Source organism: Abrus precatorius, unplaced genomic scaffold, assembly GCF_003935025.1.
Source record: "Abrus precatorius isolate BTA unplaced genomic scaffold, Abrus_2018 Scaffold6, whole genome shotgun sequence".
Taxonomy (NCBI): domain Eukaryota; kingdom Viridiplantae; phylum Streptophyta; class Magnoliopsida; order Fabales; family Fabaceae; genus Abrus; species Abrus precatorius.
Genome location: NW_020874406.1, coordinates 2,652,234 through 2,672,337, shown reverse-complemented (window position 1 = coordinate 2,672,337; position 20,104 = coordinate 2,652,234). Strand labels below are relative to the sequence as shown.

Genomic DNA, 20,104 nt, shown 5'->3' with positions numbered 1-20,104 from the left:
GGGGTCATGTGTTGCAGTGGTGAAGAGGTTGAAGGTGCAGTTACTCTTGGCTGAGGTGGTGGAGAAGGTGAAGATGCAGTTGCTCTTGGCTGAGGTGGTGGAGAAGGTGAAGGTGCAGCAATTCTTTGCTGAAGAAAAGAAGTTATTCTATGAAGTATTGGAAAATACTAAATTTTCACATGGCTATGCATCTAATATCTCACGTTGCATTCGTAAACAAAAAATATCAAAGTTAAAAACTCATGACTGCCATGTTTTAATGCAAGAACTTCTTCCTCTTGCTTTGCGGGGAACAATAGATCAAAAAGTGGGTTCTACTTTAATTGAGTTATGCACCTTCTTTCAGGTGCTTTGCAGCAAAGTTCTAAAAATGGAAGAGTTAATTTTACTTGAAGAAAAAGTTGCACTAACATTGTGTAACATGGAGAAACTCGAGACATTTTTGATATGGGAATAAAAAAAAATACAGTTTGAGTCATCAATGCAAAATGATGTGAGTGACATATCTTTGTTAGAAAGTGTTTCTGACTTAGACCATGACAATAATGATTGGGTAAGGAGCAATGTTGAAGGGATAATAATTGGTGTGAGTTTACAATCCAACCCTCTTGTCGATAAAGGAAATGACAATGAATATGATAATGATTCTCAATAAAATAGGTAATTCAAAACAAATATTTATATTTTTTATTTGAGTTTTATATTTAATCATTTTTCACACTTTCTTTTTATGTTCATGCAGCTGTCTTCACACTTTATCTTCTAGTTCTTTGCTTATAATAGGTTTGTTTATTGGAATAGGTATAAAATGCATATATTTATTTGTCTATTTTATTTAAATACATCATGATCTTTGTACTAATATTAAAGAATATTGCAGGAAAAATTGTCATAATGGTTAAAAAAAGTAACATTAGGTTTGTTGAAGAACAACGCCATGATGAAAAAGTGCGGCGTTATATAGAGCAATTAATAAACATCCACAACAGCTCTCATGGTCAAATTAGAGAATTGATTAATCCAGATAGCACTAATGTTGAGCAAAATGATGAATCAGGTGACATTATTATAATGAATAATTGCTTGCTTTATTTTTTTTGTTTGATTGAATTTATAACATTTAAATGATTTCATGTCAGGTTCTTCATATATAAGGAAAGTTCGTGGTTCAACCTTATTAAGAGATATATGGAATATGCCTACAGGAAAAATAATAGATGTGAAATTCAATAATCGCAATCAAGCTATAGGAAAGGAAGGTCGAAAGCTTTCTAGCTTTCTTGGCATCATAGCTAGAACTCCTGAACTAATACCTTTAAATATTGATGATTAGAGAGTTTTTGACAAAGATGAAAAGATAAAGTTGGTGGAATTTCTGAGAGTATGAAATAATTTCTTTTAATTATTATTCATTTAATCTTAGATTCATGTTTATCATGCATGATATGAGCTTGTAACTTTATTGTTTATTTACAGAAGAAGTTTTTGATCCCTGCACGTGGTGAAGAATTTGTCAAAAAATCGCTTGGGAAAAAATGGAAAGATTATAAATGTGATTTGAAGAGTTTTTATATGACTAAGTATAAGACAAAAGATGCCTTGTTGAAAAATTGACCAAATCGTATACCAAGGGATCAATGGATTGGTCTTGTCTCTTATTGGGTTTCTGATAAAGCAAAGGTAATAACTTTTCTATGTGAGATCATATTATAAGCTTATTGCACTTTACTATAATGCTGTCATAATATAATATTAACTACATTTTTATTGTAATGACAGAAACGTAGTCAAGCTAATCGACACAATAGAGCAAAGCAAAAGATGCCTCACACTGGAGGATCCAAAAGCATTGAAACTTTGATGGATGAAAAGGTATTATTAAAAATTTACAAAATATTATATACATACATTTGTGATAAGATTTTGATTAATTTAACTTGATTTATATTAGGCTAAAGATGGAATAGAGCCTACACGAGCAAAAATTTTCATCTTAACTCATAAAAAACGTAAAGATAGTAGGCCATTAGACGAAGAGTCTGCAAAAACAGTAGTAAGATTTTTTTATGAAATTTTGTCTTTAATAAATTATATTTATATTATTTTGTAAATGAGCCTGAGTATGTTATGAATTGCAATGCTTGTTATACTTAGGAAATTATGCAAGAAAAGTTGAATAATGGTGAGTCCTCATCAAATGAACAAACTGCTGGAAGTGTTGCTTGGGAAGGAGATGTGTATTCCCAAGTGTTGGGAAATGAAAGAAGTGGCTATGTTCGTGGTTTGGGACTTGGTCCAACTCCTTCTTTGCTATGGGGTAGTAAATCTTTCTTAAAAAATATTGTTATGGATAATACATCTAATGAAGTGATCCAAAGGTTAGAGCAAGAGATAAAAGAACTAAAGGAAAAACATGATGCTGAAATGAGTTTGATGAAACAAAATTAAGACAAGTTACTCTCAGAGTTGTCTTTCATGAGACAAGTTATGGGTAAATTTTTTACTACTGAGTTACCTGGAACTCAAAATTGTAGTGGAAGCTCATTTAGACATGTAAGGTTCTCAAATTAAGCTTTTAAATTTTATTTTTGCTTAAAATGTGTTACTATAAGACAAGTTTATTTTCTCATAACATAATATTTTCTAGATTCTTGATACTTATAGTGGCCCTGAACAAGTAGGACAAGCACTTCACTCACATGGTGCTAATGAAAAGGGTGCACTTTCTCATGGTATTATATCTTTTAGTTTTTATGTTTTTCATATCTTTACCCACTTTAATTATAAAATCTTTTGTGGTATTTGTGTTATGTGTAGCAACTCTTGGAAAGTTAAGTGGTGAAAGAGGTGGAGATTCAGAAGCTTCGTGTCATGGTTCAGTTTGATAAGTATTTTAATTACATGTCATATTATATATTACATATTACTATTTTATGATGCTAAAATTGATGAAATAAAATCAAGACAATTTAGTTTAACTGTTGATTTTTTTTTTAATATTTTCTTGTTAAGGAATTGAGAATAACTTTGACAGCTGAAAATTGATGAAAGTAAGCTTTTGTTTTCCAAGAATTTAACGTAGGGTCTAATTCTGTATACTTCCACCTTCTTCTTTTTTTTTGTTAACAGAACAAGAAGGATAGAAAAAAGGTGAGAGAAGTTGGGATTTTGAAGAAAGATCCTGAAGAAAGATGTCCAATATCAGCTACTTATATGATTGAAACACTCCACATTAGACTTGGGTAATTCTCCCCCTTGCATTAACTTTTGAGATTGAGTTATGCTGGTCTGTTTTTATAGATAGAACATGATTTTTGTTTTTGCCATGCTTGGCTTTTGCTCCCATCCCCTTTATTAAACTATTCAATAATGTTTTAAAGTACTTTTGAACATATTCTATATATATTTTTTTTAAATGCTTTTCTTATTGTCTTTGTAAAGTTGGAAAGACTTCTGAAGGCAGACTCAAGGTATTGTATTATTTTTGTGATAGACTTTGTAACTAAAGTAATACTACAATAAATTTAGCTTAAAGCTTTACTACTTTTTCAAACTCTACTCAGGCACTTTTAGATGTCTATACCATGGGAAGAGAGATTGGAAAGCTTGATGGCATAAAAGTTGGGCTTGTTGGAGACCTTGCAAATGGCAGGATAGTTCATTCAAGACAATTCAGACTTCTCTTATGTAGAGACATAGTTTGTAATTGTTTTGACAACTCTGAATAATAATGTGAAAGAAAATGACAATTGTTTGATATAACCTTTTTACTTTGGCATTACATTGGGAATTATTCGAAGTAGATTATAGCATTGCTTTCATGTTACGTGTTTAGATCTTAGAGCATTTTAATGTTTAGATGATTTGAGTTGTGTTAGTTTAGAGTAGGCTATCTATATATCTTATGGTCCATAGCTATATTATTTTTTAGGATTTAAAATTTATGAGGGTAAGTGCTATATGACTAACATTTCCAACTTTAAACAAATTAAGCATTTTAATTTTTAGTAATCAAATTATTAATATTTAAAAGATTATAAATTATTAATAAAAATAATTTTAAATTTTTAGCGGCAATAATAAAAGCTAGTAAATGAATAAAAAAATTAATTTTAAATTTATTTTTAGTGACCATTTAAACTGTCATTAACATTTACCATTATAAATTAAGGTTTTTAGCGGCAATAAATTAAATTTTTACCAGCATTCTTTATAATGGTCAGTAAAATTTTTACCGACATTGAATACAACGGCAAATAATGTTTTGCTGGTAAAATTTTTAATGACTATTTTTATTGCCACTAAAAATTATAAAAATTGCCATTAAAAACTATTTGTGTTGTAGTGATCCATCGCGTTTATGTAGGGCCACACAATTTTGTCTCTTCCACAAAGTGAATAGTTAAATGAACCATGATATCAAAGAATGACGGTAAAAAATACATTTCCAGCTCACATAAAGTTTCAACTATTTCGTTTTACCAACATGGTAATCTTCCAGGATCAATCACTTTGCTACATATATTACCTTGAAAAAGAAACACAACTTCGTGATTGCCATACAAACCTTCTTCGGTAGAATAGACTGTATAGCAACAGGAATTAAATTCTCTATTAATATATGGCAATCATGAGACTTCAATCCTTTTAACTTTAGGTCCTTAAGTGATACAAGACTTTTAATGTTTGATGAATACCCCTTTGGAACCTTAACTGAATAAAGAGTCTCATATAAAGCACGTTTCTCATATCTAGACAGGGTACATGCTGTTGGCAGTAAAAAGGTCCGATTTCCCTTCTTCACTGGAGCCAAATCGGATCGTATTCCCAACTTCACCAAGTCAAGTCTTGCATTGATGCCATCTTTCTTTTTTCCCACAATGTTTAATAATGTACTAATCACACTTTCACAAACATTTTTTTCAACATGCATAACATCAACAAAGTTTCTTACGTATAAAGATTTCCAGTATGATAACTGAAAGAAAATTGACATCTTCTTCCAACCTGCGGTTGGAATTTGTTTGGCAAAAGGTTTTCCAAATGTTATTCTTATATGTTTAACCTCATCAAATATTTCTTCTCCACTCTTCAAATAAGGACATCGTCATTCTTCACAACTTCCATTAAAAGCTTTTTTCATTTTTCTGAAAGGATGATTTTTTGACAACCACCTACGATGCCCCATGAAAATATTTTTGTGACAATGATCTAGTCTTACGTAATTTGTTTTTTCCTAACATATTGGACATGCACATTAACCTTTGATACTGTAACCAGAAAGATTTTCATATGTAGGAAAGTCATTAATTGTTCCATACAACATTGCCTTCACCGTGAAATTTTTATCTCTAAATCCGTCATATACTTATATGCCATTATCCCACAACAACTTCAAATCTTCAATTAAAGGAGACAAGTACATATCAATGTCATTTCCAGGTTGTTTAGGACCAAAATTAACAAAGAAAGTATCATATATTTTCACTTCATGCAAAGCCATGGAAGTAGGTTATACATTATTAAGATCACGGGACATGTACTATGGGTGCTACTTTGCATGCCATGTGGATTCATTCCATCAGTTGCTAATGCAAAACGTATATTCCTTGTTTCAATTGCAAACTCTTCATGATCATTGTCAAATTTTTTCCACTGCAGAGAATCTGCTGGATGCCTAAGCTTTCCATCTCTAATTCGACCTTCAGCATGCCAAGTCATCTGCTTTGCATTTTCTGCACTACGAAAAAGACGTCTTAACCTCAGTATTAGTGGAAAATACCACACGACCTTCGCAGGTGTTGTGTCTTTCTTTAGGTATCGTGATACATTACACTTTGGACATTTCCTTAGTGATGCATACTCATTTCGAAACAAAATGCAGTCATTAGAACAAACATGTATCTTTTCATGGGTCAATCCAATGGAAGCAAGTACTTGTTTAGCCTCATATGTTCTCTTCGGTAGCACATTATCCTTCAGCAGCATCTCATGTAATAAACTTAGCAGCTCTGTGAAGCTCTTATCAGTCCATCCATTTGAGGCTTTTAAGTTATAAAGCTTTAAAACAGAACTCAATATTGTGAACTTTGTACATCCATTATACAATGGTGTTTTTGCATCATCTTTCAGCCTGTCAAACATCTTTGGACAATCTCTAAGATCTTCTTCAACAGCATTTGGAATTTGTTCAGCATGATCACTCTTATTTGTTCTAAATGTCTCTGAGTAATTGACACTTGATTCCATGTTAGTTGATGTACTTCCACCTTGTATCTCACCGTGCTTTGTCCAGCAAGCATATTTTTCATCTATCTCATTGCATATTAGATGTTCTTCCAATTCTTCCGCATTTACTTGTAACATATTCAAAAACACCAACAAGGACAGGGAATAAGGTTGACATCAGTTGCATTCTTAATCGCAAATCTTATAAACTCTTCGACTCCGTCTTCGTATTCTTCACTTAAACGATCAGCTACCATCCAACTTCGATCCATATTTGCTCCAACTACGATTACGATCATTATAAATATGAATGTCTTATTAACTCTCACATGGTAGGGCCCTATCCCATTTGAGAACAAACTTTTTCTAACCTTAATTAACAAATGCTACTTAAATGTTGTATTTTTTACTTGACAAAATTTGGGCAGCATTTCGCATTAGTCTCCTAGTACACAACTTGAAATATATGAGATGATTTACCTCAATCAAAGCATGCACCAAGAGATAATGAGAAATGCTTTAAACTCAAATACAACATTATGAGAAGCAAATGCTAACAAATTAATGAATAAGTTTGTTCACAAACTGTCCAATTTGGACAATTTGAGATTGAAAATAATGATTTATTAAACATTATTTTCAATCTCAAACGAGTGACTATAGTTTCACTCAATTTTACATTTGAAGTCATAACCTACAAAGTTTAATCACTAACAATAATCATGCATTCATCACATTCTACAATACAACATCAAATTCATTCATACACAGAGGAAATATACATTTCGGGGGCAAAACAAACAAGAATATAAGAATTTGAAAAATCCTAATATCATAGGTTAACAAACACAACAGCATGCTCTTCCATTATAACTAACCAGTGTCCTAATATCATGTTCAACAAATCCTAAAAAACCATTCCAACAACATTTCAGAGGTTAACAAACTAAGATTGAACCTGCATATATCAACTTTTACAAAATAAAAATTAATTTCACGCTCTTTGTTCACGCAGCAGCAATGGTCAACATGTTAACAATATTCAGTCATACAAATTATAAACACAGCAGCATGCACTAACTTGAAATTAAGAAAGGAGTGTAAATTTGTCGCATTTCAGCTAGGACCAGAAATGGAGGAGATGTTGTCACTGTTCAACGTAAAAAGCAGAGATACGTATCAGTGAACAGAGAGAATGAGAGAGTGCGGATGTCCAAACATGGCCACAAAACAAAGAAACGATTATGAATATAACTTCAATTTCTGATTGCGATGTTAGGTGTGCTTCTTCCTCTGCAAAAATTTCTCAAAGAACACTGAACATAGAGAATTTTGAAGTACAGACTTGGCGGGGCGGCAAGGATAACCATATTAGGGTTTAAAAAATACAACATCTGAGAGCAGTTATAAAATAACCGCTCTCTAATATACTTCTTAAAGTGGTTATTTAACAACCGCTCTCAGAAGTCCATATTAGAGAGCGGTTCCAAATGAACCGCTCTCAGAAGTCCATATAAGAGAACGGTTCCATTTGAACCGCTCTCAGAATTCAATATTAGAGAGTGGTTCCAATGGAACCACTCTAAGAAGTATATATTAGAGAGCGGTTGAGGCAGAACCGCTCTCTTAGTGTTTTATACAAAGCAGTTATTACTAACCGCTATCTAAGTAGGCGCTCCAAAAGCCAATTTTTGGCGTAGTGATTTTCATTGAATGGGTGTTTGATGAGTATGATGATGTGAATGTATGTGTATATGTAATGTTTGGATGTATGATTTGAATATATGCGATGACGTAGAAGTGTATGGCTATGTGTGTTAGAGTATGGATGGGAATATTGATCTTGGATAGAGATTGAACATGCTTGAATTGTGATTGGGCTGGAATTGGATTGAAAAATAGGCTAAGTGTGAACTGTAGAGACATTCTCGCTGTAGCAAGAAGGCCCTAGGCAAAAGGTATGAAACTACTGAGTTCTCATTGTAGCAAGAAGGCAACAGAAAGGGGTGCATTTCTGGGTGCAGTCTCGTTGTAGCGAGAGGGTCTCGCTGCAGTGAGATTCTGTAGAAATTAGGGTGCAGTTTCCTCTGAGATTTTTGCTATAGCGAGAGGGGTGTCACTGCAGCAAGAGATAGCTCGCTGTAGGGAAAGTGTAATGACTAGAAGGGTATTTGAGGGGTTTAGGATTTTAGAAATGTCAGGCTAGTGATTTATTATTGAGTAATCTATAATATTTTATACTTGTTCAATGTTAATTAAAGGATTATTTGGTATTGGAATAGATTTAGATGGAGTTTGAAATTATAATTTAAAAAAAAAAAAAAAAGTGAACAGTACTGTATGAACAGTAAAACCGCCTATGAACAGTGCAAACCGCGTGTGAACAGTGAAAATCGCGTATGTACAGTGACTGCTGACATCATCAGTGATGTCATGGCTGACGTCACATACGCGTACAGTGCATGTACAATACGCTTGTACAGTGTTTCTGGCATGAATAGTGCCCTGAACAGTGTTTCCGGCGTTAACAGTAAATTTTGAAAATTTTCTATAAAAAGGGGGCTTCACACGAAATTTTCATTTCTTCACTCTTCTCCAAGGTTCTCAAAGGTTCTAAGGCCATATACTGCCATTTTCTCTCATACTAAACCCTCCTAAACTTAATTTTCTCGTCAGATATGAGATTCTACGTCTATTCTGAAGGATTTGAAGTAAGTTTCTTTAGGTTTGAAGCTAGATTTACCGTTTGTTTCTCTTCTCTTTCTCTTTCTCATAGAAGTTCATGGTGTTCTTAGGAGAAACTTTGTTTTAAAGCCAAATCTTCGGTGAATCTTGCTATAAAACAAGTAATATTAGTAGATCTAGTGTGAATCATCGTTCTGAGATAAGGGGAGCTTACTTTAACCTATGAACTACGTTTTGAACGGTTTAATATGCTATTTCAAGATGTTTTGATATGATTTTGTTAGATCTATTGAATAAAAGCTATTTCTAAGCTGTAACTGTTGTTAATTGATTTAAAATGCTGAGATTTTGGCTGATCTATTATAAACTTGCTTTAGTTGAGCTGTGAAAATAATTTTGGCAGTGTGCATCATGCTGAGATATATGTTTTGCATCATTATAGAGCCGAGTTACATGTTTAGGTGAGTAGACGTGTAACGGTAAGTTCATGCTGAGCTGCTGTGCTCTGCTGTTTAGATCCAAATACCGGAATGGGTCGCTCTCGGACCGGCTCGGTTCCTTTTGGATTACTTAGGCTGTGAAACCAGTTGGAAACGGTTTTCATGTTGTGCATTAGATGGGCTAGAAATGCATAGGGCTATTCCTGTGAGAAATATTTTGCTCTACACATATGATTTTATTTCATTTTTGTAAGCTCACCCTTGCATTCCTTTCTATGTCGTTGTGTGCGTGTGTACTGTGATGATCGTACGATGGTACGTGAGCAGATGTAGCAGGTGTTGCATCTACTTCACAGGCTGAGGGGCCAGTGGAGAAATGTTAGAAGCTGGAGTCGAGTAATATTGCATCAAAGTCTCTTTTTCTTTATATTTTGAGACCTCATGTAGAGAGAGCTACGTAGTATAATTTTGGGTATTTTGAATATTATGAACTAAATGTAATATTATGTGGTTCTGTTGGATATTTGTTGTAAGAAACTTTATTTTATTTTGAATGAGAAGTAAATTTTATACTTATATTCTCTATTATTTACCTATTTTAAATAAATATGTAGTGTAGAAACAATGTTCTCGGTTCCTTATAAAAAAAAGGGTCGTGACAAGAAACACATTCCCACTCTTTCTCCTCAAACTTTCTTCTATTCTCTCAACTTAAAGCCCTATTTCACTAATTGAACTGCCTCCAAAGCAGTTTGTGAGCAAGATTGAAGGTTGGGTTATGTTTGAGACGTTTGGAGGTAAGTTTTGGGAGTTATGGTTTCAGTATTGCATCCCTTTCTCTGTTTTTTTGAGTTCTCATGGAGATTTCCCATATTTTAGGGACGAAGCACCGTGTGGGGAATATTTTCTTCTATTATTGTGTGTGGGTCTTCATTTTGAGGTAAGGGGCGACTCTACTCTATCTTATTGTGCTTTGTATTCATTTATTTGACTATGTATTGCAATGTGGTTAGGATGAAATGTAGGGATATGCATGTGTGTTAAGGTACATTTCGTGTTGAACATGATTTGTGAGGAAATGTTTTGAAAATTGTGTGGTTAGCTATAATGTGGTTGATGTTGAATAGTGTGTGTGTTGAGAATGGTTTGAATGTATGATAAATGCTTTCTATACTTGGTCCTACATTGTAATTCATGAATGATAATTGAGACTTTTGAACTATTCATTGAGAGAATTTACTATTATTAAGTTCATTTTATTCATATTTCAGGAAAAAGGATCAAGAAGTGAAAGCTTAAAAGATATTGGGAATTGAAGAAAGAAAGGAACTAGAGATATACACGGGCAGGTATACGCCCATGTATATGAGTGTGTATCTCACTGGATGCATACATTCAAGCTAGAGATATACACGGGCAGGTACACGCTCGTGTATATGAGCGTGTACATCGCTGGTCACGTCAATTGAAAAGCATCATCTAAACCAGAGATATACAGAGTCAAAGTACATGACCGTGTATATGGGCGTGTACATCGTATAAAAATTGTGAAGGCCAATTATCAAAAACCAGATATGTACGCGGCCAAAGTACATGGTCGTGCACATAGTCGTGACTTTTCAGAAAAGCTTTGAATGACAATTTTTAGAGACCAGAGAAGTACAAGGCCAAAGTACATGGCCATGTACTTTCAACATGCGTCAAAATTCAAATTCTGCGAGAAGATAAACCCTTGGACGACTGATGTAAAAGGGAACTTGACATAGAAACCTGAGGAAGGCAGTTATGGGGAAAGAAGAAGTCAGTAACGACTGGAGAATGGAATCAAACTCTTTAATTTCTCTCTTTTGTAATTGTAGTTTCTACATGTTTAGGTTCTAATTTTCTTTTAAGTATCTAGATGTAATGAATCCTATGTGACCAAATCTTCTGGAATTCTTCTTAATGCTATTTCATGTTTTCTTCTCTTGGGTTTAATTGAGTAGTATCAATTATTTTCCATCTTGTTTTCTTGTTTGAATTTGAGTAAAATTCCTACATGAAATTAACATTGCTCAATTAAAAGGACTTGAATGTATTTCTAGAGATAGAAAGACGTAATTTTCTGTATTAGGAATAACCCTAATTATGGAATTCATAATGAACGTAATGCAACCTAGGAGTATTAATTAAGGAAGAGATTCTGATTGATCAACTGAGGGTTAGGAATCATTATCCTTGAGGAAGGTATTGGTTTAATTCAGAATTCTTACAACGATAAGGGTTTAGAACTAAGTAGTTGAAGGAGAATTTCAGTTATTTGAATACTTAGGAGGATTTACAATCTAGATACTCGCTTATTTCTCTTGAATACACTCAGCCATACTTTTCTATATTTTACTATCATAAGAAATCTGTTTCTTTTAATTTATTATTCGTCTCTTCCAGTAATTTTATCAAAAAAAAATTCTTTCTCATATTCATGAACAATTGCGTAATTAAGGAATAATTCGTAATAGTAGTCTCTGTGGATATGACACTTGGTACTCTATTTTTCACAATATTACTCTAACAATGGGTACACTTGCCCAGTAATCGATTTTTATACACCAATGTACTCGGAATCGTGTTGGAAAAGTTATGAATGTAATGCGATTGAATGTAGGCATACGTGCATTGTATGAAAGTGAATAATTTGAATGGTTGGAAATGTGTGTGAATGGCATGTTAGATGCGATTGTGATTGTGTTTGAATGTGTGAAAAGCTATGAATGGTTCAGCGATACACTGGGGGTGTGAAAGATGGGGGCGATAGAAATACCTTGGGAAAGAGAGGGTCGTGGTGACACCAACAGTGAGCATGGGTGCACCACAGGCCACACACTCTCCTCCTGATTTGGCCTCTGACTAACACCTTTGTTAAGGGGCTCGTGATTGCACATGTTGTATCTGTGAGCCGGGGGTTTATCCGGTGACCATCCATGGTGAGAAACTAAGTCCCTGAGGTTGAGGGCATCAGGAAAACTGTGATCACAATGAGCGTGGCTAGCGTGCAGTGAGCCCATGTGGGGGTAAATTATTTGACGGTGCAGTAAGTGCACCTGTGTGTGTGGATGAGAATGAAATTTTGGATTTGTTGCTTGTGCTTGTATGATGAGTGATTGATATTATGATGGAAGTGTATGGAAACATGCCAGGTGAGTCTCTATGCTTGTACGTATTTGATAGTGTAGAGTACTCACCCTTACATTTATTTTTCAAATGACCAAGACGATCAGCACTGGGCTCAGTGAGAGAATGGATGAGACTTCTATAGGACTATAAAGTTATTTTGGAAACTATGATGTATTTAAAACTAGTCCTGTAACAATCTTTGATATAAACTTGCAATTCATCTTTATGTGAAATGCTTTATTGAACTTATGCATTGGGAAAGCATTTGAATGAAATTTTTTTATTATTCCCATCTTTGAGAAATTTATTTACTGAAAATTAAATTAAGGTGTTACAGTAACCACCACCCTCTCTTCCCCAAGGTATTTTTACCGCCCCCATCTTCCACACCCCCAGTGTATCGCTGAACCATTCATAGTTTTCCAACATATTCCAACACAATTGTAACATGCTATTCACACATTATTTTCACTCATTTTAAATTATTTCACACCAATCAATGGCATGTAACCACATATAATCCTCTATATTTTCAATCACATCATAATATTCATTCTTACACACGGCATGACTGCCAACATTACATGACATTGCATTCAAACACCCAATTTCCAACAAAACCCTATCACAATCAAGCTATTTCATCACACACATGTCCAATATTCATTTCATCATGCTTAATCAAGAATATTCTATCAAACATGCCTATTCCTATATTCTATCTCAGCCACATTGCAACTCTTAGCAAATAAACGGATTCAAAGCAAACAAAGATAGGGTAGACTCCCCTTTACCTCAGAATAAAGACCCAACACAAAATAATAGCAAAAAAATATTCCCCACACGGTACTTCATCCTTAAAACATGAGAAATCTCTATGAGAACCCAAAGAGAACCAAGAAAACAGAGAAGAGGGACGAAAACCAAACTCTAATCATTAAAACTTACCTCCAAATTCAATCTAACCTCCAAATGGCTTTGGATGCAATTTAAACGGTGAAATAGGATTGAAGGTAGAGAGAATAGAAGAAAGTTTGAAGAGAGGAATGAGAAATGAGCTTCCCAAACCCTAAACCCCTCAAATACCCCTTGAGTCGCGACACTCTCGCCACAGCGAGCCATTTCTCATTCCCTCGCTACAACGACACCCCTTCTTGCTACAGCAAAAATCTCAAACGAATTTGTACTCTGGTTTCTGCTGAATCTCACTAGAGCGAGACTCTCTCATTACAGCAAGACTGCAACCTAGAAATGCACCCCTCTCTGTTGTCTTCTCACTATAGTGAGGAGCCTCTTGCTACAGTGAGAATGCAACAAAATCGCCCCTTTCTCCCAGGGCCTTCTCATTAAAGTGAAAACCCTCTCGTTACAACCAAAATGCTACAGATCCATGCTCCATGCCCAGGGTCTTCTCGCTACAGCGAGAATCCACTCGCCACAACAAGAATGCCCCTACAACACACACTTAGCATATATTTCAAACAATTCCAACCCAATCACAAGTCCATATCACATTTCAACCACACTATACAAATATCTTCATAATCATATTCACATCCAACTCATCACACAATCAAATGCACACTCAAACATCAATTCATACATTTATATAAATAAATCAATATATTATTACAAAATCTAGTTAGATTGTGAAGCTTTTAATTTTGTGAGTCATTTGTTGAGTTAATTGATTGAACCATCTATATTTGAATATCTTGTTTGTAAAATAATGAAATTAATATTATAACTAATATATAGTTGTAGTGTGAAGTATGTCATTTTAAATTAGATTACTTGACTAATCGTTAGTTTAATGGTTAAAATGTTCAGTTGAAATAAGATTTTTTCCATCAGCCAAAGAAATTAAAATAAAAGGGATATAAAGAATACTCCAACACTCACACATTATTAAACATCAAAACATAATAACAATGGTTTAAATAATATTTTGTAAGGTATGAAGAAAAATTCATATATTTGTTTTTAATGGTGAGACATAATAAACAATCCTTTATCATATATTATAGAAGAAAAAAGTCATTACACGAAAGAAAGTTAAAAGTAAAAGGTATATTTAGATTTTATTATTTGAATAAAAGGCGTAAGGCGTGAACATTTTCTTAAACCATAGATTAGGCATTTCAAACAAGGATTAAAAGTTGCATTAAATAAAAAATAGAAAAAATTCAAAACATTCTATTTTTTTTACACCTTCACATTAATTTATCATCAAAAGCGAACCTGCCCTTCCTCCAACCAACCAACATGTTGTTGTTTGTGACTATGGAAGTATGCAAAGGATAGAAACGTAAATATACTAAATATTAATAACGACAAAAAAATAGGACCACCAATTACCTATTGCATGCTTCTTTGATGGTGCTTTTGCTATACGTCGACTTCTATATAATGCGACCAAGTCTCTTCCATAGATGAACATATCGGCAGAGTCCTTCATGGATCTTCAAGCACACCAAATCAATGCATTGCCACCAAATGGAGGCAGTGGCACGTATAGCTACTCCAAAAATTCCTACTTTCAGGTACATACATGAATATCCCTTTCATCAACCACCCCTTTTATTCCCATCTATACAATAATTCTTATTATACTTTTTGAATTAATAACTATTAAATAAAAAAAAATGAAACAATATGTCTTAGGGATGTTGAAATTGGAAAGTGGGAGGGCGAAAAACTAGAAGGTAGATACTAAAGCTATAAATCTATAAATAAACATGCAAAATACATTCATGGTTATGTGTCCATTTGGGTTCCATCAACGCGCATGCATTTAAACTTTGCATTGTGGTTACCCATATCGTCACAAAACAGAAGGCGCAAGTAATTAACACAGATGCTCCAAAGATGGAGATTTTTAACGGTTTTCGGAGCATCTTAATTTCCCCTCTCTTTCTTAATTGATTTATGTGAAAAAGTTATGTCGTATGATCTGGCGTTTCCCTCCCTCTCTTGTTTTAGATTTAATTAACATATAAAGGTATTGTATGCAATAAGCTGTGGAATGCAATGCAATGTAATGCTGTTTGCATGTATACAAGACTAATTGACTGAGAATAGTGTGGACAACGTCTTGCATTTTGGGGTTAAGATATCTTCTGTATTAAATAGAGCTTAAGGAGCAAGGTACAATGGGTACGATTAAGTTATTCCATGAAATAACAAATATTATTTTAAGTAAATTAATGATTTTTTTATAAAAAATTATATAAATCTTAATACGATCCATGATTAATTAGGAATTCCAAGCACGCTTGACAAAGCGAAAGAAAACGTAATATTTTTCCCCATTGTAATCATTTAGGTCATGGAACTAAAAAGAAAAATAAAAAATCATTAGGTCCAGCATTTTCCCAGTAAGCCGTTAAATGATTGGATCGAAGTAAGGCACCATACTTGGTATTAACTCTCTTCCTTTCTCCTCTTCTCCCTTAAGTAGATCTCGATTGGTTTCCTTCCCCTCACTTCACTCTCTTATATTGATCTTTGAAAACAAAAAACACGGAAACCTGTACACCAATGGAGTCTCATATTCATGTTCATTACCATATCAAATCTGGTTTTGCTAAACTCATTAAAACCAAGAAATAATTCACATAATTAATGCATTTGTTAGAATTATTATTTTAAAGAATTAATAACTGTCTTTTTTAATAATAATTTTTCTAATTTTTGCTTAAAGAAATACATTAAAAACTTATATTTATAAATTTTATAAAAAAAATAATAAAAGTATCTCATAATTTAATATATTAATAACATTAAATATTATAATTTTAAATAAAATTTATTATATTTTATTTTTTAACATGCGTCTTTGAACATGGTTAAAAAATTATATTTTAATAATCCTATTAAGTTCTCAAAACTAAATTTAAATAATTATTAATAATTAAATTTTATTCAAAATATTTATTACACTTTTGTATCTTTAATGTAACAAATATCTTCTTATTTTAATAAAAGTGTTTTTTTTTATTCTTAAACTTTATTCGACGGTTTAATTTAAGGATACTATTTTATCAAAACTCTCTGAAAGTTATAAAGTAACAAAAACAATACTTTATTTTCAAAATAAACTTAGTTAAACATGCATTTAATATTTATCTACATATATTACAAAAAAACAAGGGAAAAAACCCTAGAGATTAGCTATCTAGAAATGAGAATGTCAATGTTAGTCATTCTAAACAAGATCTCATTGTAGAAACAAAGTTCAAGCGTTGAAGAGAGTAAGATCGAAGAAGAAATCCACAAGAAGCTCGATGTGAAAAAGCTAGCTTGTGCATCGAACATGATTATCCGCGTAGTAGATTTGGGATGTGCCACTGGTCCAAACACTTTCATGAATGCACAAAATGTTCTTGAAGCGATCAAGAACAAGTACCAAAGTCAATGTCAAAACAGTGCAATAATGCCCGAGTTCCATGTCTTCTTCAATGACCAACCATCCAACGATTTCAACACCCTTTTCACTTCTTTGCCTCATGAGAGAAACTACTATGCTTCCGGTGTCCCTGGTTCTTTCTATGATCGTTTGTTTCCAAATTCATCTCTTCATTTTGCATCTTCTACTTACGCCCTCCATTTTCTTTCAAAGTCACCAGATGTGTTGCAAGACATTAACAATCCTGCATGGAACAAAGGTAGAATTCATTACACAAGTGCTTCAAAGGCAGTGGTTGATGCATATGCAGCTCAATTTGCTAAGGATGCAGGAAATTTTTTGGATGCTAGGGCTGCAGAACTTGTGCCTGGTGGCATGCTGGTCATAGTCATGCAAGGTGTTCCTAATGGTATGCCTTATTCTGACATCATAAATGGTATGCTATATGATAGCATGGGATCTATCCTCATTGAGCTTTCAAAGGAGGTAATTACCACTGCTTTTTCGTTTCTTTTTTACATCCTTTCCATGCATATTGGAACCAAAATAGCTTTTGTTATTTTTGCATTTGGTAAGTGTACCTAACTGAGAGAGGTCATATGGTACCTGAATTCTGTCGTTTATGATCCTAGTATTCTTAACGAGTTGTTGGGTATTTCCTAGTTGTTACTCCTCACAGTGTATATATGTTCGAAGCTGTTAAATTTAAATTGATAGAGGAAAAGGGAAAAGAAGAAAAATAAAAAAGAATGATATATTGTTTATTGTTGTTTATATAAATGTTAAAGGAATGAAACTAATTCATCTCCTTTTTTATTTCATTTACTTTTCAAATAATAGAATGAAACAGTGTAATATTTTTATTTTACGTAAATTCTATGGTATTTTAATATTTTTTTATGAATACTGTAACAATAAAAAAGAAATACGTATCAAGTTAAAAGAAATTATTATATATAATTTATTTAAAGTTATATTATTTATATTATTTGCTATATAGTTTTATTATATATATATATATATATATAGTATATTTAATTTCTTATTTTATTTATTTATCATTTTTATAATTTTTTATTTTTTAAATAAAATATAATTTATATTTAAGTAATTTTTATTTATTATAAATAAAAACTAATTATAACATAATATATTAATATAATAATTAAATAATTAAATATTAATAATAATAGAATTAAGAATATAGAAATATATTAATATAATATTATTATTTCTTGTTTATATTTTAGTTAGTTTAATTTTAATTGCATTTTATTTTTATTTAAAAATTTAACCGCTCTTCGACTTCTTTAAATTTAATAAATATAATAATTTATTATTAAATAATTTTAATATAAATTATATTTTATTTGAAACTAAAAATTTATAAAAAATATTAAAAAAAAAGAAATTGGATAAATAATAATAATAATAATAATAATAAAACTATGTAGTAAATAATATAAATAATATAACTTTAAATAAATTATATATAATAATATTTTTTAATTTGACACATATTGGTCTAAATTTTTTGAATATAATACCCATAAAAAAATTTTAGGATACCACAATACACGATCCCATTCTATCTATCATTTAATATCTAAACATAAAGACACAGTGATAACCAATTAATGCTTGATAAATAAACATAGCACCTGTGCTCATGAGGAAAAGAAAAATACTCAATTAATCGGAGTAATTTTCAAAAATAATTATATTTAGTTTTCATCTATCTTATTAAATTTCCTTTCAATCCATCTTCAAGAAGTGTAGGTTGCCAATATATGGTCAGGTCACGTATCTAAGATATATTTTGCAATTCTAATTTTTTTCATATAGGGCAAGTTTGATGAATCACAAGTTGATTATTTCAATTTGCCATTCTATGCACCGAGTCCAGAGGAGATGACAAAGCTGATAGAAATGAATAGTAGATTTAGCATTGAACGAATGGAACTAACAAACCCAGCACCATGGTTGAAGAGCACAGCTCAGGTGATACCTGAATGGATAATTCATGTGAGGGCTGCAATGGAGGCAATTTTCATCAGACACTTCGGAAATGAAGTCACACATGAAATGTTCCAACGTCTAACCAAACATATGTTGGACAAAAGTGAAATGCTGGAAGCAAAATACAGGGACAAAATTCAATTTTTTGTCGTTTTAAAACGAATAGAGTAGTTCGTGTGCTTTATTTTCTGCAATAGTAATTAAATCATCTGTGGTGTGATGCATGATTTAATTATGTTTTTTAACTTAATTTAGTTGTGATGGCTTTCTTTAATTTTCTTTTTTCTGTGTGACTCAGACAAGTTGATCTTAATCTGTACTTTGTTTTTTTTTAATAATGAAATGTGGGCCACAATTTGATAACCTAAATATTTTGGTTGATGTTTTCTACTATATATTTTTCTGGCTAAGGATGATTTGGATTTTCAAATTGCATGCCAAAATGGTGGCACCCTGAGTAACAAGGCCACAAATAAGAGTTAAGCTGAATCCATATATAATTCAATAGTACATATCATTCAAATTTCAAATTTGAATTTGATGTATTCTTAGAAGAAAAATACAGATCATTCAATAATACGTTGATACAAAACTCTCACCTATTACCAATGAATGAGCTTAACTGCATGCACAAAAAATTATGTCAAATTTATTCAATGATGTAAAAAAACACATCATAAAATTTTTATTAAAAATTATATAATCTCTTAAACTTTAATATATTAATAGCATTAAATGTTATATTTTTTAATGTTATATTTTTTTTATAAAAAAACCATTTATTAATTTTGTTTATTGTGTTTCTTTAAACACACATTACAAGGTTAAAACATGATCTAAGAATAGTCGTCATGGCCCTTCATGCATGCCCCGCAAACTAGTTTATTGAGAAGGTTGAAGTTGCTTGTTTTTTTACATCAAAAGAGGTCCCTTGGTATCATTACACTAACAATCAATCAAGTACGTTTTGATACTTCCATTATATGTTAGAGTTTTAGAGCGATTCATTTTCCTTGTCCCTTATTCGTTTCTCTTACGAGATGTTAATTAAAGTTTAAGTTGTTCACTACTCAATTAAAGTGTATTAGGCTCACATTTTGCAAGTACCAACATGCAATTACGCATATAAGATATTTGACTCAGAATCAGCGCGTGGATCTATTGAAAAGAC

At 32.3% G+C, this 20,104-nt stretch overlaps 2 protein-coding genes across 2 annotated transcripts; one reads left to right on the top strand and one right to left on the bottom strand.

The window, feature by feature from the left end:
- Nucleotides 1-4,507: 4,507 nt before the first annotated feature.
- LOC113869309 lies at nucleotides 4,508-6,500 on the bottom strand. The gene is made up of 3 exons (XM_027505573.1): nucleotides 6,389-6,500; nucleotides 5,533-6,356; nucleotides 4,508-5,089 (listed from the first exon to the last, which is right to left on the bottom strand). The coding sequence occupies exons 1-3, from the start codon at nucleotides 6,498-6,500 to the stop codon at nucleotides 4,508-4,510; spliced, it is 1,518 nt and encodes a 505-aa protein (XP_027361374.1).
- An 8,438-nt stretch (nucleotides 6,501-14,938) lies between these two features.
- On the top strand, nucleotides 14,939-19,104 carry LOC113869307 (farnesoic acid carboxyl-O-methyltransferase-like). The gene is made up of 3 exons (XM_027505571.1): nucleotides 14,939-15,049; nucleotides 16,735-17,400; nucleotides 18,760-19,104. The coding sequence occupies exons 1-3, from the start codon at nucleotides 14,939-14,941 to the stop codon at nucleotides 19,102-19,104; spliced, it is 1,122 nt and encodes a 373-aa protein (XP_027361372.1).
- Nucleotides 19,105-20,104: the final 1,000 nt, after the last annotated feature.